Below are 25,412 nucleotides of genomic sequence, written 5' to 3'. Positions count from 1 at the left end.
TACGCAGTATTCCGCATGGACATGCAAGAGTGCAAGCGTGGAAAAACAGAGTTGTGGAGTCTATTCCCCAATCATGGCTGCGGAGCCTTCACAGTACTTTGACCCCAGCTGCCATTTATTCGGCTACATTCTCTGTGTGCTGCCTGAAGGTGAGGATTCCACTCAGTTTTACTCCAAGATAGGTAAGGTTACTGAAACAGGAAAGGGGATTCCATTGAGTTTGACTTATTGTCGTCTGCCTGCTTCCATGTTGTTCAGGTGGAAAGCCGAACAGATGTTCTTCTGTATGCTGAGACGAAGTCACCATTGATGGTAGTTGGTGTGCATTGATGGTTTTGATGTCCTGTGTAAGAGTGTGCTGTACCTCTTTCTGAGTTCCACCCGTAATAAGTATTGCCAGGTCATTGGCATTGGCGAGCTTAATGTCAGAATCTATGGCGTCAGCTTTAGACAGGTCGAAGAGTGCTGGGGACAAGACATATCCTTGTGGAACGCCATTTTAAACCAAAATCAGCGAGTAGTAATGATTTCGCTGATCACATGCACCATTTGGTCTTGGCTGTAATATCGTCAGAGTGTTTTGAATTTAAATCATGACCTCAGCCTTTATCACCCTGAGTTTTGGGCTAATTATGGCTTTGGGGATAACATGCACTCCCTGTAAGTAGCGTCCAATTCATAACGTAATCCACGAGTTTGTGTGTGGGTTTTGTGTCAGTGATATGTTTACAATGGCTCTTACTTGTGCAGCTTGCTTTCCTGTAAAGACCCTCCGAAGTTCGACAGGCCACTCTGGTCCACCTATGGTTACACACAACGACTGAAAGTTATATTATAGCAGGTGCACAGTTACACGATGAGCAATACCGTACTTCAGATAGCAGGTGCATGTAACGTGACTGTTTCATCATAGACCTTTCACATGTGAAATTCAGAATCCTCACCTTTCACTTCAATACTACTGGTTATAAATGCATGTTGTTCGTTTTGGATATATGTTACTTACACAAGTTTATATCATAAAGCATACCGGTAAATGATGTTAGGAGAAATTTCGAACTTACGTTCATGCACACATTGCAAGATGAATCGTTGTTCTCAACAACAAAAGCTTGTTTGTTGTAAGGTGTGATCAAATTCGTCATCACTGTGGAAAAAAGTTATCAATTATTTTTTTTTCTTCACAAATCATCACAACTAATTCCCTCCATCTATTTTACACTCATTAAAAAACATGTATGAAATGTACACTTGCACTCTAATATGTACTGAAGGCTAACCCCCACTCTAGCGGGGAAAATGGCCTTAAAACGATCATTCATTCATTCATTCATATATACTAGCGTGACTCGGCGCGCTGCGCGCACCTCACCACATGTCGTTTCAGAGGGGTAGGCATCTGTGACCATTTCGGTGTCTTTTGGGTTTCATGGTGTTTTGGGTCTTCAGGGCTATTTGGGTTTTCAGGGTCTTTTGGATCCTCTGGGCCTTTAAGGGTATTTTAGGTCTTTGAGATGTTTTGGGTCTTCAGGGTCTTTTGGGTCTTTGGTGTCTTCAGAGGCTTTTGGGTCTTAAGGGTCTTCGGGGTCTTTTTGGTCTTCGGGGTATTTTGGGTCTTTGGGATCTTTTTGGGTCTTCGGGGTCTTTTTGGGTCGTTGGGGTCTTTTTGGTCTTCAGGGTGTTTTGGGTCTTCGGGGTCTTTTTGGGTCGTCGGGGTATTTTTGGGTCTTTGGAGTCTTTTTGGTCTTCGGGGTATTTTGGGTATTTTTGGGTCTTCGGGGTCTTTTTGGGTCTTTGGGGTCTTTTTGGTCTTCGGGGTCTTTTTGGTCTTCGGGGTGTTTTGGGTCTTCAGGGTGTTTTGGGTCTTCGGGGTGTTTTGGGTCTTCAGGGTGTTTTGGGTCTTCGGGGTGTTTTGGGTCTTCGGGGTGTTTTGGGTCTTCGGAGTGTTTTGGGTCTTCAGGGTGTTTTGGGTCTTCGGGGTGTTTTGGGTCTTTGGGGTGTTTTGGGTCTTGGGGTGTTTTGGGTCTTTGGGTATTCAGGGTCTTCGGGTATTCAGGGTCTTTGGGTATTCATGGTCCTTGGGTATTCAGGGCCTTTTTGAGCCTCAGGGCCTTGAAGGGTATTTTGGATCTTCAGGGGACTTGATGGTCTGAAGGGTCATCAAATGTCTGAGGGGTCTCAGCAGTCTTAACGCAATTAAGAGGGTTAATTAAGAGGGTGGTATTTAATTATTATTTTTTTGTTTACTGAATCGAGGCTCGTGAAAGAGCTAACATTTATTTCACAAACAAATCAACCAGACAAACAAAATATATAAAAAGAGGGAGCGGAAGACAAGATGGGGAGAGAAGGGCAAGCACACAAACACAACATTTGAGAGCAGGGAGATGTGTGGGAGGGAGAGGGCTTGGGGGGAGGAGGCTTGGGAAGGGGGGGGGGGGGGGGAGAGAAGTATAAAACCCAAGGACTTCCAGGACAGAAGTTGGTATTTCAAAAAGGTGGATTTGGGGTGAAATTAGCGGGGGTAGAAAAGTTCAAGGTTTTGGATGGGGGAAGATAAGAGATCGTGGTGAACAGCTGTTTTAAAGACCTGGAGGGTGGAGTAGGATTGAAGAGAGTGAGGGAGTTTGTTCCAGAGGTGGGAGAAAAGAGGAATGAAGGTGAGCAGAGAGTCTTGATTTTGGCAGTTTAACCATAAGAGGGTTGCAGGCAGATCTTGTGCGACCTGTAGGAATATTTGGGGGACAGAGCCCAGAGAGAGCTGGGGGGGGCAAGGCCAGAGAGGAGTCGGTAGAAGACGGAAAGACCACCAACCTGCCTGCGGTGAGTGAGTGAAAGGCCCTTGGAGTTAGCTTAATCACGGGAGATTCCAATGATTCTGAACGCTTTGGTTTCAACAGCGTGAAGACGAGCTAGGTGTGAGGCAGGAGCACCAGCACAGAGGGGAGCGCAGTATTCCATTGAGCTGCAGATGAAAGCCTTGTATGTGGTGAGGAGCTCGGGTGTGCCAAGGAAGGACTTCGAATGACGGAGGATGCCCAGTCGGCGACTGGCTTTGAAGGCCAGATTTGAAATGTGGTTTTCCCAGGAAAGATCATGGCAGATAGTGAGACCCAAAAGCTTGAGTGACAGAACTTCTTGGAGAGGATTATTCAGAAAGTGGAGGGGAGGGTTGTCCAGTCGGTCTTTTCGGAGAGACATCGTAAGAGTGTGAGATTTGTCAGGATTGAAAGACATGTTCCACTTGTTTGCCCAGTCTGTGTATTTGTCCAGGTCTGCAGAGAGTGAGGACGCTGCAGACTGCCGATCTGAGGGATGAGGAATGGAGCGACAGAGAGTAGAGTCATCAGCAAAGAGATAGAGAGGATTTTCAAGAGAGTCAGAGAGATCATTGATGAAGACCAGAAAAAGCACAGGGCCCAGAACACTGCCTTGGGGAACTCCAGCCTGTACAGGAAGAGGAGATGACAGAAACCCATTCAGGGCCACACGTTGACTAAGACTAGAGAGGAGGTCCGCCAGCCATGCGTGGAGATTTCCATGGATACCAAAGGAGGAGAGTTTGGTGAGCAGAGTGGGGTGCCAGACCGTATCGAAGGCACGTGATATGTCAAGGGAGACAGCTCTAATTTCCTGTTTGGCATTGCGGACCACCATCCATTGTTGAGAAAGCAGAAGCAGCATGTCCAGAGTCGAATGACCAGGTCTGAAACCAAATTGATGATCAGAGATCAAGCCATTGGAGAAGAGGAAAGATTTCATATCTGAAGCAATGATGGATTCCATGACTTTGCTGATAATTGGGAGAAGGCTGATTGGTCTGTAATTGCTAGGATCTGTTTTTGCACCCTTTTTGTGCAAAGCGGTGATGTTGGCTGATTCCCAAGCAGATGTCAGATGATCTTGAGCAAAAGAGAGGGTGAAGAGAACAGAGAGAGGGAGTGAAAGAGCGGAAGAACAGGATTTTAGGACCCGTGGGCTGATGCCGTCCGGTCCAGTTGCAGAATCAGAGTCGAGGGTTGACAGAAACTTTTCCACCTTGTCAGGAGGAAAGGACACAGAGTCCAGGAGCAGCTGGGTATGACTGGGTACGGTGGGTACAGAGAGGGATGGGTTTGGGACACAAGATTTCGAGGCAAACACAGAGTTGAGGCATTCAGCTTTTTCGCGTGTGGAGTCAGCGGTGTAGCCGTTTGAAGTGAAGGAGGGGATGGAGGGGGAACAAACACCAGAAACAGATTTGACCAGATGCCACCAGGATTTGGAAAAGGGAGACAGATAAGAGAGTTCGGTCCTGAGAACGGAGAGATATTGTTTCCTGGCTCTCCTGAGGGTGGACACACACTTGTTTCGGGCTTTGTGAAAGGAAATGAGATTTCCTTCCGTTGGATTTGCTTTCCAGGAGACGAAAGCAAGTTGTTTCTGGGCAACAGCCTCACCACAAGATTCCGTGTACCATGGACGGGAGGAAGGGTATGACAACGGAAGACGAGATGGGATAAATCTGTGCATGAGAGAGAGCAATTTACTTTGGAAGAATTCCCAGAATGAGTTGATGTCAGAGGCGGTAGAGATGGGAGACCAGTCCAGATGGCTGCTTGAAGACCGTGCCAGTTGGCCTGAGTGAAATGCCAGACTCGTTGATGCTGAGGAGGCTCTCTGAGAATGGTCAGAGAGATGTCCACTTTAACAAGCACATGATCAGATGAGCCGATTGGAGCAGAAGAAGAGCAGCAGACATTTTCAGGGAAGTTAGTCATAACCAAGTCCAGAAGAGAAGATGCTCCGTTCACTGAGATCCGGGTCGGGAAATTGACAGATTGTGTCAGTCCCAGTGAGTCGCAGAAGTCCTTTGCTGAAGAGCCATGGCTGGTGAGAGGGGTACCCACACCCAGCCAACTGGCATGGTGACAATTGAAATCACCACATATGAGGAAGAGAGAGTTGGGATGGGTCGATAGAAGTTGGTCCATATTATCAGACAGCGAGATGTAGATGGAGTCATCACTGTTTGGTGGACGGTACAACACACATATGAACAAAAGGTGGGAGCGAAGGGGAAGCCATAGCCCAAGGTATTCCTGGGGGTGAGGTGGAGAGAGGGCAGTGCAGGGCGAGTGAGGAAGAGAGTTTTTAATAAAAATAGCAACCCCACCTCCAGGACGAGGCTCAGGTCTATCATACCAGAGGAGGGAGTAACCTGGGAGAGATACCAAGGAATCAGAGACATCATGAAGGAGGAAAGTTTCTGTTAAGCAGATCACGTCTGGTTTGTCAGAAGCAACCTGTATGGAGAGATCAGTCAAGTTTGAGCGAAGGCCCCGGATGTTTGAGGTCCATACCGTTAATGAAGAGGAAGGGGGAGCATCGGATACAGAACAGGGGGGGGGGGTAGGATAAGATGTGGAAGAGGAGGAAGAGGTAGGGTGAAATTTGAAGAAGAAGAAGACGTTTTCGTCGCATATAAACATACATACATACATACATACATACATAGCGAACCATATACGTTTGCTCTACAACAACAACAGGCATTTTAAGGCCATTTTCCCTGCTCGAGCGGGGGTTAGCCTTGCGGTCCCCATGACAATCTTTTCCATTTTGCCCTATTTTCTGCATCTACCCTTGTTAACCCCCTTGCCCGCATTTCTTCTTCCACCATCTTTAGCCAAGTCTTTCTCAGTCTTCCCCGTCGTCTACTTCCTTCTACATTCATTGCCATCACTCTTCTCAACCAGTCACTTTCATCCTTCCTCAACACATGACCAAACCATCTCAACCTGTTTCTCTTCACAGCATCCATCACAGGCTCTATTCCCATCATCTTTCGCAATTCATCATTTGTCTTCCTCTCTCTCAACGATACTCCACACATCCACCGAACCATTCGCATTTCCACCCTTTCCAGCCTTCGTTGCTGCTCTACATTCATTACCCATGTCTCGCTCCCATAAATCATAACACTTCTCACACATGCAGCATACACCTTTCCTTCAGCTTCAACGACACTCCCCTCCTCGTCAGCACGCCACTCAGTTCCCGAAACTTCTTCCATGCAAACTTCTTCCAAATCCATCCAAACTTCCATCGTTTGCTCCATTATAATTATATATATATATATATCTGTGCAGTGTCTGTGTTGTCCTGTCCTGTGTTATCACTGAACTACTCCCTCAAACTTTTGGGGGGGGGGGGGGAGGGGGGCAATTTTTGGGGAATTTTTTTTTTTCAACTTAAGTTTTCAACTTCAATTGCTTATAAAAATGCAATATCACGTATAATACAAATACATTTGTGCATTATGATTGCTTGAATTAATGATTGGTGTAAATTAACACAGCAACTCAGGTACAGTCATTATCCTCAGCTAAAAATTAAATATTGACGACTGTGTTATGGAACACTATCAGGGATACCTGGCGTTGCCTGCTGTTCTAATCTATACTGTTGGAATTTTGAAGAACTCAATTTTTGTATTGTTTTCGGAAAAAATGTAAAAATTGTTTTTTGTTTTTTTTTGGGCCTAAAACACTACCCCCGCACTCACTGATGAAAGTGTGACGAAGACCCGTTTTACCATCTCTGAGAAAAACGGCGACACACACACACACACACACACACACACACACACACACACACACACACACACACACACACACACACACACACACACACACACACACACATACATATACTCGCACATATACACACACATATACACATTGTGATTATATCTCAGGCACCTTTTGAGTTGGGAAGCTGATATTTGGACACGACAATGACCACGTGATTTTGCTGCATAGGGGTATTTTTGATTTATTGATTAATTGTTTAACTATTGGCTTAACTAATTTTTTTAAGTTACAGATTCGGATGAAACGGTGGTGTTTTAGGTATTCTATTAGCCAGTTGATTAATATTTTAATTATATTATGATTATTATTTATTTATTTTTGGTATTAATCATTTATATATTTTCTTTCTCATCTGAGCAATATCTCAGGCACCTTTTGAGCTAGGAAGCTAATATTCAGACACGACAGTGACCAAGTGATGTGGCTATAAAGGATATTTTTAGCCGCGTCGCAGACGCTGCTCATAGAGTGCCCTCTGCTGTTGTTGTTCTTCTTCTTGTTCTTCTTGTTCTTGCAGAGAAGACAAAACCTCAAAGCTCCACCCATTCTGGGAACCATAGCTCCACCCATTCTGGGAGAGCCTTCATATAAACAAATATCCACCATTTTATTAACTCGCATAGCTTTGAGGCCTGTTTTGTAGGCCCGTGGTGTCTTCCTCTCTCACACAGTTTTATTTCAAATCAAATTCGATATATCATTTCATTTTTCACAGTCGCTAACATAGTTTTAGACTCGGTTGAAAAAAAACGGGAAGAAAATCCGATGAAAGTTGCCCTTTATAGAGCGAAATGAATTCTCAAAGGCCTTTAACTTCAAGTCCATTGAGATATTTTTTTTTTAAATCGCGGCATGGTCAGTCATACACCGCCTGAAATAAGAGACGGGAAAATGCCGAGATATATATATTTTGTTTAAATCGCGGCATGGTCAGTCATACACCGCCCGAAATAACAGACGGGAAAATGCCGAGATATATTAAAAATTCGTCCATTTGATGACAATCGTCACGATGAAATATTTAATTTATACGTCGTCACAATAATGTGGAGAGAGGAGCATAGCTTCGTTCACGTGTCGCCACACACGGGAAATTGCCGATATATATATATTTTTAATCGCGGCATGGTCAGTCATACACCGCCTGAAATAACAGACGGGAAAATGCCGAGATATATTAAAAATTCGTCGCCACACACGGGAAATTGCCGAGATATATTTTCACTTTGCACAAAAATAACATCAAGTAATCGAATCAATAGGAATGTCCTGTGCCTATAACATCGACGTTATAGGCACAGCTGCATCTAGGCATTGTGTAACATCGACGTGGCTTTTGTTTTAATTAAAACTTTTTGTACTTGTTTATTTATTGATTAATCAATAAATGATTAATAATAAAAGTCGCAAGAGGCGACTAACAGGTTTGGGGGATGGAAGGGCATCCGGCCATAAAACATTGCTTCAAAAAGAGGACCACGGTGCCCGAAAAAGGCCAACACCTGCTCTGCAGGGAAAAATGGCCTCTAAAGGTGGTTTATTGTTCAATCAATTATTGTACACCTCTCCCTCCCAATACCATCTCTATGTGCCTCACGGCGGGATGCCAAGGTGCCCCCGCCCAGAAATGTTGTGCGCTGGATTATATGTTATTTATTTATATGGCACGAGGGCGGTGTACTCTGAATGTATCTGTACTTGTTTCTCTTTGGGGTTTTTTTTGTCTCTGGTTGTAGCAATTGCTTTCTCATTTTCATGTTTCCATTTGTTATATCCTCTTGCATGGACAGGCTTTGATTCTCTCTACTTAACCATAACACTGCAAGATCATATATATTCCTCTTTGGTTTGCTTCATTTGTTTTACATCACTAAACCATTCATGTTTGCTTTTTTATCCTCCACAACTACAATGAGGGTTCGCGTTGATCTAACTCTTTTCTGATTTATCATTTCTTACTTTAAAATTTTTGATACTCCCAAGATTCTCATCAGCGAATTAATCAATGATACTGTAATCGTTCTTTTATATTTTTCCGAGTGTCCCACGTGGTCTTTTGACAAACTAGTTCGGTTATTGCCAGCACCCTGAAGTCTGAACAAATTATTAATTGCTGCCTTAAACATTCGACATCCGTCACTTGAAAAGAGTAGCGAGTGTGTCAAACACATCTCAGGTAAAAGTGAGGTAAGAAGCATTTCTTCACTTCCATTTATACTCTGTAATCTTACTATAATTCACCAAATGTCCGTCTGTCTGTCCGTCCGTTCCCAGGTTCCGCAAAAACGGCTAAACCGATCGCAACGATATTTTGGGTGGGTATTCCTGGGACCCCTGGAGTAAAATAGGGTATATTGTTTTTCCAATTTTTCCAATTTTCCAGTTTTTCCAAACACGATGAAATAATATTTACCGATATGAACAGTGATGTGGCTTTTATTGAAATTCTACAAATACCGTTTAGATTTTGATGAGAATTATAAACCTGCCGCGAATGCGGAAGTGTTCAATGAGCAGGTTTGCTTTCTCATTGTACTCGCTTTCTCATTTCTCATTGTACTCTCATTTCTCATTGTACATTGTTTCCTTGTACTCTGTCAAAGTACAGTTCACGGCAATGAGCTGGTTTGATAATATCCCAATACAACCGTCATGTAAAACAGTATTTTGTTAAAGTATCAATTGATGATTGGAATTGAGTGAATACAATTACGATTTTGAATTCGTAATTGTGTTCACCTAACCATACAGAACTTCACATCAGGATTTAAATATTTATGTCACGAATGTTGTTAAAAGTTTGTTTTTTATATTAATGTTATTTAATTTGTGATTGGAGTTATGCTGTTTGGAATGGAAAAAAAAGATATCAAGTTCAAGTGAATGACAAAATGCCGTGATGGTTTCTACTTTCTAAACGTGATATTCATGGATCACCATAAGCAGATTCGCCATTGACTGGGTATGGAACACACGTACCCGTTTGTTTGCGAATGGGTACGTTTTTCATGGAAGTCCTTCACGAACTTGCTGTCCATGTCTGACGTGCGACTGAAGGTGCTACAGGAATGTGGAATTTATTTGGTTTGATGCTTTAGCATTCGCCGTTTCTGCATTGTCTGTTTGCTTCTGGCCTCCCACCCGTGCGGAGCACGGGTACCTCACTAGTTATTTTAAATAAACTCTGATCAGTAAGGTTTTGGATGTTACAGAAATTCGCAAATTACTCCTTCCAGAGTTCTTCTATGTTTTGCCTCCCTGTGTTCCTGCATTATATTATTACTTGGCACAAAGACAATATATGATGGTACACATTTGCACATCATTTTGTTTCGTGATGCGATCAAAGATGGCCGACTGGTGGCCATTTTAGTTATTTTTTAAAACGTGATGTTGAACACGTCCATAACCTTTTCTCGGACATGCATTTACCGATGTTGTTCAAACTCGGCACACAGATATAATGAATGATGACGTACATATGCACGTCATTTTTTTTCGAGATCAGATCCAAGGTTGCTGACTGCCGGCCATTTTGTTATTTAAACGTGTCCCCAAACATTTGTCGACATGCATGGACCGATTATGTTCAAACTTGGCACAAGCACAGCACATGACGGCATATACGTGCACCTCAGTTTATTTTACAATCTGATCAAAGATTGCTGACTGACGGTCTTTAACTCCATACAGCAAAATTACTAAAACTACGGGGGCTATGACATTTAGGTCTTTTTCTTGTTTGAATCATGGTATGTATTTTCAAAGTTAATTTGCTACATATCTTATCCGTCATCTTGAACATCTTCTGAATGTTATTTCATTAATGGACATGTCCCATCTCCTCATGTTCATTCAGCCATTTTTCTCTGTTGCTTTTATATCTGTGGACCCAAGTATTGCTAATCCCTGCACTTTTCTATTTTGTTGGTAATCACCAAAGTCTCCTAATTAGCTCCGCCATCGGAGGTGGATGGACGTGATGTTTTCACCCCTGTCTGTTTGTCTGTCTGTTTGTGAACGGCACATCTCAAAAGGTTGTGGACGGATTTGGCCGAAATTTGGTGTAAAGGTTGGGTACACTTGGATTATAATCCAGATACACTTGAATCTTTGTGACAAGGATGAAATGATTACATTTTGGTGAAGCTCCGGATCCGATCATTATTAAAGTGATTCTTCGCCATTGAGTGATAGAGCCAAAACTAACATATAGCACGATATCTCAAAAAGTTGTGGACGTATTCGGACGAAACTTGTTGGACAGGTTGTGTGTGTGACAAGGACGAATTGCTTAAATTTTGGTGAAGATTCGAATCCGAATTAAGATCAGAGAATTTCTTTTCAGTGATTCGTCACCATTGAGTGACAGGGACAAAAACAATATAGAGCCCAATATCTCCAAAAGTTATGGATTTATTTGGACAAAACTTGGTGCATCGGTTGGGGGTGAGAGAAGGACGAATCTATTCCATTTTGGTGATGGATACAATAATTTTAAGTGATTCTTCACCATTGAGTGATAGGTCCAAAAACTATATACAGCATGATATCTCAAAAAGTTGTGGACGTATTCGGACGAAACTTGTTGGACAGGTTGTGTGTGTGACAAGGACGAATTGATTAAATTTTGGTGAAGATTGGAATCCGAATTCAGATCAGAGAATTTGTTTTGAGTGATAGGGACAAAAATAATATAGAGCCCAATATCTCCAAAAGTTATGGATTTATTTGGACAAAACTTGGTGCATGGGTTGGGGGTGAGGAGGACGAATCTATTCGATTTTGGTGAAGGAGACAATAATTTAAAGTGATTCTTCACCATTGAGTGATAGGTCCAAAAAGTATATACAGCATGATATTTCAAAAAGTTGTGGACGATTTATGACAAAACTAGGTGGATGAGTTGGTTAGGCGACAATAACAAGCCGATTAGATTTTTATTCAAGTCCAAATCCAGATCTGGTCTATACTATCAGTGGAATACAAAACGTAAACTGTTCAGCCTGGCAGAAGTATGTGCTCTACCAAGTGCCGTTCTCGTTCTTTCTTACTTTAGTCTTGAAATCTCCAAATATCATCAGAAGATCGTAACTTTATGTTGTTGGTAATGTAGACCAATTGTATGTCAAAGTACTTTAAGTATCCTTATGTGTGAATCTCTGTTTTCAGAGCAATGGTGCTGCTGAAATAGTTTCTTGCCAATGATTATTCTCGGTGCTTTGCCATTGCCTTCCCATCAGTAGTTAGGGCAGGAATTTTGAATTTGTTCAGAGTGCCGGTGATAGTTCGCTTGCTCTTTGCGAAGGACACCGTTTTTAACGTGCACCATCTAATTCTTGTAGATGGGACGTCCATCAGTTTAACGTACATCCAAGAGATGCCACACACCTTGATGAATCACTGGGATGACCGTTTATAGCTGGGTGTGGATTCAAACCCAGGATGTACAGCTTAGAGGTGAATGTGTGCTACCGCTTAGGCCTAGGCCATTCTACTAGTCCTCTTTACATGTAGTATCAAATTAATATTCTTCACATAATTTTGACGAAACTCACTTTCAAAAGGATGTTCTTCTTTGTCTTTTTCAAGATCAAATATTTCTTTCAGTTTACTTGGGTATTTGTGATGCAAGATCCACACCATAATCCCAAGGAAATAGCAGAGGAGAGCTGGTGAAAATAATATAAAAAGTGTTGTAAAATCCATTCAAGGTCATCCACATATTGTTACTCAAAGGAAGGGTGGAAGTCATTTTACAACAGGAATAACAGAGTGAAAGGAGGACATAGAATATAATTTAGGCTCATGGAATAGTGAATTCCTTATTGTATTCATTCCAACAGCACTGTTAGCTCAACTTGTTATTTCACAAGAATACTTTAGGATTTATGGAACTTATGGAAAATGGCATTTTAATTGGATATGGGACAGATGCACATAATTATCTGTTTGTTACAGGTTTTGCTGAAGCAAGGCAATGTAGAAAGTATATGCAACCCCATCTGGCCACAAATGATAGCCCAGTGATAATTACCAGTAATGAGGGTTAGCCAGAAACTGGATCCAAGTTCCATCATCAGAGGCTGATTGTTGAGTTGTATCTGGCATATAGGGTCAGAGATAGTCGTGCCAAATGAAATGACTGCCAGGCTCATGAACGTACCAGTCAGTAGCAAACCATATGCCCCATAGTGCGGTAAGATCATGAACAGCCCATTTGTGAAGACCCACAGTGTGAAAGCCACCCTGGATATGGGTAGAAAAAGATGGTCTCTTCAACATAATGACCCTCATTTGACACAACAGCTCATAATGCTCTTCTACAGATTACACCTTATGGGACGTATATTATGTAACGGAATGGCTATGACATTATCCGACCCATCATGGTCGGTGTGATCACACAAACCCACCACATGAGGATGGAGGCATAATACGTGGCCAGCATGTATAAGCGAATATTGGTGCAGGCCCCATTCAGTGTGAAAATCTCAGCCAGATGCAGGATGGGAGTAGGCAGGCCTCGCTCCAGACCATCATGCAGGTCCGCTTCGATGCCTTTCGGATGCCAAGAAAAGTGTTCATTGTAGTTAATGGTCTCATTCAGCTGGTTTATGGGAAGTCCTGCGTGCATGATCACACAATTAGATGCTGGTGGAATAAATGTAGTGCTTATTAGATTTAAGTATTATGTCATTTATTCAGGATGATTAAACTGGTTTTGTGACGTCATACAGCAAAAATACCACTGTTCCGCGTTTCTTTTTTTTTCTTTTTTTTCTTTCTTTTTTTTGTATACTGAATCGAGGCTCGTGAAAGAGCTAACATTTACATTACCCGTAAAAGCGATCGTTTGTGAAACCTTTCATGGGGGAATAAAATAATTTTGATGTAGATGGACAATGGAAGCTTCTCCGCAAGACACACAACCTCAAATGACATTGGGAATCAAAGTAAACAAGGTTTGTTTTTGGAAAGTTTCAATCAGTACCTGATTCACAAGCCTTTCCTCCAGAGAAGTATTTTCTTTTGGTGGAATTTTGGTTTGTTAATTGGTACCGATAACACAACTAACTTATCCGGTAGGTTGTGCTATTCCTGATTGTATTTTGGAACAGTTATGTAATATGTTCTAATGACCGGGACATCACAGGTACATTATAATATGGAGTTAATCGTGATATTCGAGCAAGAATCATGAAAGAGGATGTAAAGTGCAAGTAAATTTCTCACCTCGTAGCGTGACATTGATTCCAGTAAATGACACAATCATGCCCACGTGGGCGCGGATTGTCCGCCTTTCAGCAGCTCGGTAGTTTATCTCCGTCTCCATGCTTCCGGTCTCCCAGTCATAGCGAAAATTCGTGTCTGAAAACAGTTTTGGTAGGGGGAGAGCAAATGAAATACAGTAAAACTTCCTCCAACGCGGCTTCCTCGAACGCGGTTTCCAATTTACGCGCTGAATTAAATGCGTCAAAACCTCCCCAACACGAGGGTGTGTTTCGCATTTACGCGATCGTGGCTGGTGTTTTCCCAAAGATTTATATTAATATTCTTATTCCTTGTTACTGTACTGTACTGTACTTAACCCTTGTACACACAAGGTATGTGTTCTTAGGCTAAATACAAGGCTAAAAAGACCCCCTTGTGTGGACAAGGGTTAAATAATATTTAATTTATACATACGATGATACGAGTCGCCACCTGCCGTCATCGGCGATCGCAGTTAGATTTTACATTCTGGATTATTATCTATCTATAATTCCATTAATCTCTGTGTGTATGTGTGTGTGTATGTATGCGACAACGATTTCTCGACAACTACCGGTCCGATATACTTGAAACTTGCCAGGTATATTGCTGGGGACCCGAGGATGTGCCTTTTCAAGGTTTGAAATTAATCGGACAAGTACTTACCGAGCTATGGCGATTTAGCCGTTCGCCGTTCGCTTTGGCGTTGCGAATGGACCAAACCATTGCATGTAAATAGAGGGGGGGGGTTCTGTGGTCGTTGCGAATGGACCAAACCATTCATGTAAATAGAGGGGGGGGGGGGGGTTCTGTGGTCGTTACTGCCACGTGGTTTCAAAGTTTTTTTTTGTTGTTGTTTGCACGCATGTTTTTTTGCACCCACGTACGGGCACGCCCTAGGATGTTTACACACACACACCCCTACACAAATTTTTTTTTTTTTTTTTTTTGGCAAGGAACGGGCACCCACGTACGGGCACGTCCTAGCTTATATATAGTACGGGCATGCCCTAGTTACGACAAAAACGGCCAGCGTTTCCCCAAAGATTTTATTCTTTTTCCTTATTACCTCGCTTAATTACTATTTAATTTAAATACACGCGCGGCACGAGCTGCCACCTGTCGCCATCTCCAAACCTGCCAGCTGCCACCATCAAGTGAGCTTACGGCGATCATTATGTCTCCCCCCAGATCATTGGGATCATTATGGCTCCCATCGTCGATCATCATCACCCAAACCTCCAACAACCACCTCACAATAAGGTGAGTTATTTTGCAATAATACAGTACTATTATGATACTAACACTTGTTTTAATGTATATTTAATAATGCTGCACCATTCCATACAAAGAAACATGTAAAAAAAAAATCAAGAAAGTCTGTTTTAGGGTCAGTTTTTTGGGAGCCTGGAACATATCCCCAATTTCCCCCATACGCTTAATGATTCCTCCAACGCGAGGTTATCCCAGAACGTATCCCCTGCATTGGAGGAAGTTTTACTGTACTACTACTAGAATTATGGCACTCGGTGGAGACCATACCGTACTTCCCCCAGACTGAACAGTTTATGTTTTGTATCCCACTGATAATCCGGATCTGGAACCGGACCTCCAAAGTCGAATTGGCTTGTTCTTGTCAACTAACCAACTCATCCACCAAGTTTTGTTGGAATCCGTCCATAACTTTTTGAGACATCGTGCTATAATGTATGTAGTTTTTAGCCCTATCAGTCAATGATGAAGAATCACTTAAATGTTTTCAGTATCTGTATCCGCATCCAGATATTCACCAAAATCGAATAATTTCGTTCTTGTCACTCACCCAACCTGTCCACAAAAGGTCGTCCGAATCTGTCCACAACTTTTTGAGATGTCCTGTTCACAGACAAACAGACAGACTGGTCCTGGCCCTCCTCCGGTGGCAGAGCTAATAACTTCACCCACTGCTCCCACGGCCTTTCCTCAACTATCTATATAATAATACCATAAGGACTCGACTTTGTTATCCCTTTTACGCCGCACCCAGTGACCCGATGCCCACGGCACTCATGGATTTACGATCTACGAACGTACAGCCATACTCGAAAAATATGAATTCGCCGACGTTGGGGCCCAAAAGCATCAGATTAACTGCCGATACGACTCCATCTTACGACGCCATCGTATTGGCGTCTGCTGGGCGAAGGCGACGCGAGCCGTCCGCTGATTGGACAGTCGAGTGGTGTGAACATGGGTGGTGTGAACCAAATGGTCTTTTTATTCCCTTGAACATTTTAAATTAGGATATATAAGGAAACGTCTTTATCGTCATTTTAATAAAGTTAAATGGAGTGACGTTGCGATACTCGGGGTGCGTTGCATAAATCCTCGTAACTCAGAGAGGTGTAGCAGGTGGCGAGACGTAAGAAAGCTTAAAGATAACGAGCTGAAAACAGACGAACGATATGTCAATCTCTTTCTACACCGAACGGAAATAAAAGTATGAGAGCGGGAAGGCATGGCCTGAGCACTTCGAGCAGAGAGGACTGATTGGACTTAACTTAAAGAGAAAAAATTGGAGCTTAACGGAAGAAGAAGATCCCATGAGCGCTCCCCTATGCCATCCATAATGGTACACTCTATCCATACACCACATCCTCCCTTCCGTGGATGTTCCACGGGTTTCGGCTAGTCTATATAATAATAGCGTAAGGACTCGACTTTGTTATCCCTTTTACGCCGCACCCAGTGACCCGTTGCCCACGGCACTAATGGATTTATGATCTTCGAACCGCGCTCTTTGTTTATCACGTACAGCCATACTCGAAAAATCTGAATTAGCCAACGTTGGGGCCCAAAAGCATCCGATTAACTGCCGATACGACGCCGTCTTACGACGCCATCGTATTGGCGTCTGCTGGGCGAAGGCGAAGCAAGCCGTCCGCTGATTGGACAGGCGAAGGCGAAAGCAAGCCATCCACTGAGTGGACAATCCAGAGCATGCATTTGTGCCGGTGTCGGCGATCGTTGTTCATATACGCACTCTTCATTCTCATCTTTCTTCCTAACTCTTACTCGGACAAGCAAATCCCCTATGCCATCCATAATGGTACACTCTATCCATACACCACATCCTCCCTTCCGTGGATGTTCCACGGGTTTCGGCTAGTAATACAATATTATCCTTTCCTCTTCCATACTGCCTTTAAAACACTTTATCCTTAAGTTTGTGCGCGAGGCATTTCAGAACATACATCTGCTTTAATATAGATCATTCATTGGCAGATCTACTTCAACATATGTACGATGTCCCCCAATGAAGCTTTGCATTGCTATGTTAAATGTTTCAGTTGTCATTCAAAATGAATCGTTGTCACTGTTACAGACCAAGTTGATTTTATGTAAGATCAACGTAAAAATGTTTGAACTTCATTTGTAGCAATGTTCAGTGAAATGTTTGTACACAAAATCATTCAAATGTTTGTCTGCTTGCAGTTTCCACTTTTTTAAAGGTTTAGAACTTTTCATAAGCTTTACTCTATGATGTCAACGCATTGATGTTATGTGCCATGATGCACGTATCACGGACACCACGTGTGAACAAGGCAGTCAGCCACACCCACCAGAAAGGTGTGCAAGGCCTTTTTTTAGCACATGGAACCTGCATCATCACAGATAATGGTCACCATGTGTCCTCCCCTCCTTCCCTGCCACTCCATTTTTATTTATTTATTAACCCAGCACATTTTAACATTGCATCTTGCACATTCCTTCAGCAAGAATACTGGAGGAAAACTTTTTCATTTATTTATGAATTAACGTTTTCTGGTTTATAATATACTTAAACCTTTTTTCTTTGTATACAGAGTCGTGGCTCATGGAAGAGCTAGTACACTGAAGGGATCAGGAACGCAACAGGACAAAATGAACAGTAGAGAGGCGGGCACCAACAGCGGAGTTGAAGGACAAGTTAGAGGGAGACTTGGACAAACAAAGGGCGTGGGAAGGAATGAGGTGGGGAGGTGGGGAGGAGGGGTGTTAGGAAAGGATGTATGTGGTCGACAAGAAGGATACAGAGAAAGAAACAAAGAGGGATAAACTGGAAATTTGGAAGGAGGGCCAGGCGTGGTGTGAGGGGTGGGGGGTTGAGGGGTGAACGAGGTTAGAAAACATCAAGGTTTTAGATAGGAGATGATCTGAGATGGTAATGAACAGCTGTCTTGACGTCCTGGAGGGAAGAATGAGATTGAAGCGAATGTGGAAGTTGGTTCCACAGGCAGACAAAAAAGGGAAACGGACGAGTGGAGGTGACTAGTGATCCTGGATTTGGGTAGTTTCACAATATGGGGGGTTGATGGTGGACCATGTGTGCCCTACAGAAACCTGGGGGGGGGAGGTGGGGGTGGAGGGGGGAGGTGAAGAAAGCACAGAAAGAGCAGAAGGTGCAGGACCAGAAAGGAGGCAGTCAAAATCAAATAGACCAGCGGACCTGCCTGTAATGAGATAGTGATGGGCCCATGGACTCTGCTTCAGTGCAGGAGATTCCAATTATCTTGAAGGCTTTGGTTTCGACGGCAACAAGCTGAGTAAGGTTTGAGGCAGGGGAGCTGGCCCAGAGGGGAGAGCAGGATTCCATGAAGCTGCCGATGAAGGCTTTGTAGTTGGATAGGAGTTCAGGTGTGCCAAGGAAGGACTTTGTATGATGGAGGATGCCCAGTTGACGACTGACTTTGGAGGCCAACTTGTGAAATATGGTTTGCCCAAGAACGACCATCGCCAAGTACAGGAAGAACAAGTAGAAGGTGTGCAGGAAGTACAGCTTCTACTTGTACTTCCTGTACAGTAGAAGGTGTACAGAATAAGAAAGCATCGATTGGTAGAAAGGTAAAAAAATTTGAGGAAAATACAAACAGCAGACAGGGACGACAATGTAACAGAAAAACAAAACTGATCACATTCAGGAAACCTAACTTTGATTCAGGTGGAAGGAGCAGTTGTGGATCCGACCTACATGTGGAGCAACCCGGAACAGAAGTGATAAACCCCCAAACCTAAATGTATTTGCTGTCTTTTTAATCAATGACAATTGCACCAAAGTGTGAAATGGATCGTTTGGCATGAATAGTAAATTGGCATGAAAGTCCATTTGATCATGATCAAAATGCAATTGGCATGAATAGTAAATGTAACAGAACCAGTTCTCCTAGATTTTCCATTCTCACCTTGCTGTACTTTGGGAACATCACAATAAGAACAGAAACCTGAATTTCACTGACAAATTACCCACTCTGATGGAATTGCTTGTACTTGATGAAATTGCTTACAGATGGTACTTTTTACCTTTTGAATCATTCTAAAGCTAGCAAATGAAAAAGAATGCTTTCCTGACTTCAGAAAACATAAATTTAATTACCGTACGTGAAAGCTGCTTGACTCACAATAAAAGTTTTAAAAATGATTATTGAGGAAGCCTGAAGATGTACCACACACACACACACACACACACACACACACACACACACACACACACACACACACACACACACACACACACACACACACAGTACCCCCTGCAGATAAAACCTTCCAGAAGTTTCCTTGAAAAAGGCAAATAATACATAATTTGCAAAAGTGTTTGGAGAATGCCATTTGTTTTGGGGTCAAAATGTTTAAATACTTATGATCATGTGCTTTGTTTGATTACTCAGATGCCATATTGGAGCTGGATTACCAAAGTATGAAGACATCAGCCAGAGCAAGGCTCATTCTAAACCTGATCCTTGTAGGGAGGATGTATGCTTTATTGGCCTAACTCTTTTTACAAAATATACTATGATATTTTTCATAATATCCACAAGGATGTGCGGATGGGACAGCTATCTCATCCCTCATAGTGCTTGGCTCCATGCAGGCCTTGCCAGCACTGTAGTTTACAGGCGGAACAAATGTCCTTGATGTCAATAAAACACAAGTAAAGCACGTACCGATTATAACAAGACCGATGAAAAGACTCAGCGTAATCCTGATGAGCCAGTACAGTCTCTGCAAAGTCAAAAGAGGATTAAAAAGAAAACATGAACAGGTGAAAATATAAAGGTAGTTCATTCCATCACCATGTCAATATTATATGGTTTAGTGAATTCAGTTTGGCCTCATTCCATGAAGCAACACCCCTGCCAAGCACGTCGGATGTCCTCACACACAGGTTTAGCAAATATGCAATCAAATAATTACTTCTGACTAACAACTAGCTTGTTAAATTGCTCGCAAGCACGATAATTCGCTTATATTTACAGTGAAAACATGGCCTGAAACATTCACGATTCATGTCCAAATGATTCCTGCTGCAGGCATGAAGTTAATTGGTGTATTGTTGGAATTTTTTGTGAAACTCTAGCATCACCGTAGAAAGGACATTTCAAATCAGAAAATGTAAAATAATGATTTAATATATGTATGCAATTTCTCACTTGTCACAATTATAAAACCCAAATTGTGAAGGTTTACTCCTTTGTAACAAATGACTTTTGAAAAAATATATTACAAGTACAGATACATTCAAAGTACACCGCCCCCATGCCAAATAATTAAATATCCTACAGTGCGGCATTGCCGGGGCACCTCTGACGCCAGGCAATATCGCCATGCAGCTCATAGAGACTGTATTTGGAGGGAGAGGTGCGCAATAATTGATTGATTAATTGCATAATTAAAATCAATAAAAGATTACCATAAAATATTTTCTTAATCAATTGGCTGATAGCATAACTAAACCATTAGTGCTTCATCCGAAGATGTAACTTTTAGAAATTTAATAAAATAAGTCATTAATAAAAAATAAAAAAAATTGGATAATTAATCAAAAAATAATTGATCGATTAATTGATTAATCCATAAATCAAAAATACCCTTTAGAGCCAAATCATTTGGTCATTGTCAAGTCCAAATATCAGCTTCCTCGCTCAAATGGTGTCTGAGATATTTCCCAGATGAGAAAGAAAATAAATAAATGATTAATAATTAAATAAATAAATAATAATCATAAAAAAATAATTATTCAATTGGCTAATAGAATACATAAACGACCACCATTTCATCCGAATCTGTAATTTAAAAGAATTTTTTTTTAGTCATTAATCGAATAATTAAATAATTAATCGATTAATTGATTAATCAATAAATCAAGAATATATTTTACAGCCAGATCACTTGGCCTTTGGCATGTCCAAATATGAGCTTCCTAACTCAACAGGTGCCTGAGATAATGGCCAGAAGAGAAAGGAAATGTATAAGTATTTAATTAATCGATAATAATTAAGTAACTCATCAATTAATTGCTTAATGAAAAAACAAAAAATACCGTTTTTGACAAAGTACTTACGATTGTACCCAAATTTCAGCTTCCTAGCTCAAAGGATGGCTGAGATATCGCCCGGAAAATCAAACAAACAAACAAGAAAGCAAGAAAACAAAAAAACAAACAAACAACCAGAGTGAAAACTGAGTATTCCCTTTCAGCGTGTGTCATTGCCGGGCCCCCTTTGGTGCCCGGCAATGACGTTATGCAGCGCCTGGAGATGGCATAGGAAAGGTGCGGTGTACAAAAGTTAAAAGAAGATTTCCAGGTTAGGTGAAGAGTCGATAACAGCATGAGTTAAAAACAATGTTCCAACTGTAACGGCTTCCATATATCATCAAAATTGAATGACCTTGAAGACCCCTCGGTGTAAACTGTGTATAAGCTGTAAGGATATTGATGGAATGTCAGTGGGAAAGACAGTTTTGTCATGTTTTGGGGGCACGACCATGTGTTACGATAACTGCATGTTATGTCAAAATCAGCTCGAGATCTTTACAGGGCCCGAGCATGGTCCAGCTTCCAAATGTGTGCAATGTTCATGTATTTTCACGAGTTCATACTATGAAATGGGCAGATTATAAAATCCATAACCTTAAACAGAATTGGGTTATGGCCTTAAATAGAAGTAGAAAAATTAGTCCTATTATTACTGTTATTATTAATACTAGGGCATGCCCGTACTATATCTATATCTAAAATTATATCCCCCCCCTCTATTTACATGAAATGGTTTGGTCCAAAGCGAACGGCTTGCGAGTGGTGACAATCCCCCCCCCTCTATTTACATGCAATGGTTTGGTCCAAAGCGAACGGCTTCCGGAGTTTGGTAAAGAAATCGCCATCGCGTGCACAAACGCGCAGGAAAGCGAATGAATCGCAAATTCGTTTTTATTAGTTGTAAAACATAGTTTAACGCCAACATAGTTTGCAAACGTGAAATAAATGAATACGCTCTCAAATGTGCCATCCGAGGCAGAGTGTGCCCGCCACGTTCGGCACACGCGATCGTTCGCTGCTCTCTGATTGGTTGAATCGTTTTTTGGACATAGCTCGGTAAGTAATTGTCCGATTAATATGAAACCTTGAAAAGGCACATCCTCGGGTCCCCAGCAATATACCTGGCAAGTTAAAAGTATATCGGACCGGTAGTTGTCGAGAAACAGCGGTCACAGACAAACAAACAAACGTACAGACAGACAGACAGAGATTACTGGAATTATAGATAGATTATTATTATTATTATTATCTGTTATTTAGACGTCGTATTATTTAAAAGAAGTCAGCTGGACACATAGCAAGGAAAACGGGCTACTGGTGGACCACAGTAATTACAGATTGGGAACCCAGAGAGTGGCCTTTGAGAAAGAGAGGTAGACCAAAGATCAGATTGAGAGATCAAATTGAAAAATGTACTCGAGTTCAATGGCCTCTAATTACGTTTAATAGAACAGAATAGACCAGACTAGGCCTTCAACCTGCAGCAGACTAAGTACGCTGGTCATGTCAATTCAAGTATACATTGTCCTTAAGAAATGGCCGGCTCAACCGTGAACTGCCCTCAAACTCATATAACCTCCACCACCGAAGGTGAATAGGATATTTCAAAAAGTTGTGAACGGATTTGGACGAAATTTGGAGGAGAGGTTGGGTGTGTGACAAGGACGAAATGATTACATTTTGGTGAAGATTCTGATCTGGATCTGAGAATTTTTAATTGATTCTTCCCCATTGAGTGATAGGGCTAAAGCAATATATAGCATGATATCTCAAAAAGTTGTGGATGGATTCGGACAAAACTTGATGGAGAGGTTGGGTGTGTGACGAGCACGAATTGATTCCATTTTGGTGAAGATCCGAAAACGAATAGGAGAAGTTTTTTTAATTTTAGGTGATTCTTCACCATTTAGAGCCTAAAACGACATATAGCTTGATATTTCAAAACGTTGTTGGCGACTTATGACAAAACTAGGTGGATGAGTTGGTTAGGCGACAAGAACAAGCAAATTAGACTTTGGTTCATGTCCGAATCCAGATCCGGCCTATCAGTGGGATACAAAACATAAACTGGTGAGACTGGCGGAGGTATGCGCTCTTCCGAGTGCCCTTCTAGTTATTTTTTGAACAATTAGAAAAAGTATTCTATGTGCTTCGGCTCGGTGAGCATATTTGATGGATCTCTAGTTCATGCAAATGTTTCATGCCAATGTTGATTCATGTTTCATGCAAATGTTTACCTGTTTCCTGATTTTTTTTGTTTGTTTGTTTTTTAAATATTTTTTTTGATGTTGCACTTCATTTCAACCGTTCCAGCTCCTCATGCAAATATGGTGGAATGATCTGCTCCCTCCCCTTCCCACTTGTTTAATGTTCTATAAATGACTTAACGTCCCCTTACACCATTCTGCTGAATATTATTTCCCATTCCCCTTTACCCTCTTTTTTTTTTTTTTTTTTTTTTGTATACAACATCGAGGCTCGTGAAAGAGCGAACATTAATCGCACAAAAAGTCAAACCGACACATAAAACACAAAATAAGGGGAGCGGTAGACAAGATGGGGAGAGAGGGGGAAGGAACAAACACAACATTTGAGAGCAGGGACATCGAGAGAAATGTGGGAGGGAGAGGGATTGGGGGGAGGTGTGAGAGGTATAAAACATATGGACACTGCAAGGACTTCCAGGAAAAAAGTTGGAATTTCAAAAATGTGGATCTGGGGTGAATTAGCGGGGGTAGAAAAGATCAAGGTTTTGGATGGGGGAAGATAAGAGATGGTGCTCTTCTCCTGTCATCCACCCTTTTCTGTTTTCTTTTTTTTCTCTTTCACGGGTTTCTCAATTTTACGACTAACTTAAGTATGACAATCATCCTTTCCCACACTTTGTGCTAAAGTCAAGACGAGCTTAAGAAATCTAGATTATCAAAGTTTATTGCAGTTGAAAGTGGAAGGGAGAATGTATACTTGGTAATACTAAAAGCGAGCTGCGGATACAGACTGCAGGGGTTACTCTGGTGCTTTGTCTCCGACATGGACTGGTTGGTGGTTGGTTCCATGGTGGTTTTGTTTTATGGCCGTGCAATGTGGATCTGGGTTTCAAAGACGATTTTACATTCGGTAATCTGAAGGTTCGCTGCACTCACGAAACTGTTTCCGGAATTTTTTTTTGGAAGTTACTAAAAACATTTGACTTATTACAAGTACTGTGCTGGAAGTATGGAACTCAAGGTGTTGTGTTCCTCGTGTGTCATCTCAAATGAGACCTCTCGCTTGATTTATGCTTGTTTCCCTGTTTACGTTCTTTGGTGTCACAAAGCAAACAATTATAGGCTGTGGTATCTATTTTATTGGAAAAAGGTTTTCATGTTGTCAATCAGGTCTGCAGGTTTCCAGTAATCATTCTTATAACATTCGAACAAGCACACCCTACAGGTGTGTCATTAGGGATGGGTGTGGTTGGGGAAGACCCACCCTATCATTACCTTTGATGATACCAGCCTCGGGGAACCTTGCAATCCTTTTCATTTGAGAAACCTCGTCAGTTCAGTTTTCTGAGGACAATATAATAGGTGTTTCGGTTTCGGTAATAGGTGTTTTAATGTTCCTGTATTTGAAGTAAAAAATTATCCATTTAATTATTGTTTAGTACTGTCATGCGAATAACCTTCACTTGTCATTGAGACTTGATTGTTGATACGGACGTAAGAAATGCACCAAAAGTGCAGCCAGAAATAAAATATATACAGTAACTAGCTCAGGAATATGTACCTCTCCATATAATATATCATAATATGTATCAATAATAATGATATAATATAATAATTAATATATAATGATTATGTATGTATATAATAATATGCATCCTTGCAGTTGCATATATGATACATATTATATATGTATATAATATGTATCATATGTATTATATGTATGATTGTATGTAATATATAATGTATGTATGCCTTCAGGAATATGTGCACCTCTCCTTGTGGGATTTTTGTTTTCACAGTGATTCATTGACCTATTATGCAATCAAAGGTGTGCACTTTATGCAAATAATCTTTCTCCTTTTGTATTTCTGGTTTTTTTCTTCTTATTCCATCTTACGTTCTGTTCGCTTCGGTTCGTTCGGTTCCCGAAAAAGGCCAACCCCCGCTTGCGGGGAAAAATGGCCTCTAAAGGTGGTTTTT

General features: G+C 41.6%; 1 protein-coding gene across 2 annotated transcripts in view; it reads right to left on the bottom strand.

The window, feature by feature from the left end:
• DUOXA2 (dual oxidase maturation factor 2) overlaps nucleotides 1-25,412 on the bottom strand; it is a 48,903-nt gene that overhangs the window by 15,943 nt on the left and 7,548 nt on the right. For both annotated transcript variants that reach the window (XM_068106369.2, XM_068106370.2), the window contains 7 exons: nucleotides 19,853-19,910; nucleotides 13,872-14,006; nucleotides 13,052-13,262; nucleotides 12,673-12,884; nucleotides 12,194-12,307; nucleotides 1,065-1,147; nucleotides 743-801 (listed from right to left, as the gene is read on the bottom strand). In XM_068106369.2, coding sequence (XP_067962470.1) covers nucleotides 743-801; nucleotides 1,065-1,147; nucleotides 12,194-12,307; nucleotides 12,673-12,884; nucleotides 13,052-13,262; nucleotides 13,872-14,006; nucleotides 19,853-19,910 — 872 coding nt within the window. The remainder of the gene's footprint in view (nucleotides 1-742; nucleotides 802-1,064; nucleotides 1,148-12,193; nucleotides 12,308-12,672; nucleotides 12,885-13,051; nucleotides 13,263-13,871; nucleotides 14,007-19,852; nucleotides 19,911-25,412) is intronic.

Source organism: Myxine glutinosa, chromosome 2 (assembly GCF_964187855.1).
Source record: "Myxine glutinosa chromosome 2, kmMyxGlut1.1, whole genome shotgun sequence".
NCBI classification, from domain to species: domain Eukaryota; kingdom Metazoa; phylum Chordata; class Myxini; order Myxiniformes; family Myxinidae; genus Myxine; species Myxine glutinosa.
This window is presented reverse-complemented; position numbering and strand designations above follow the sequence as displayed.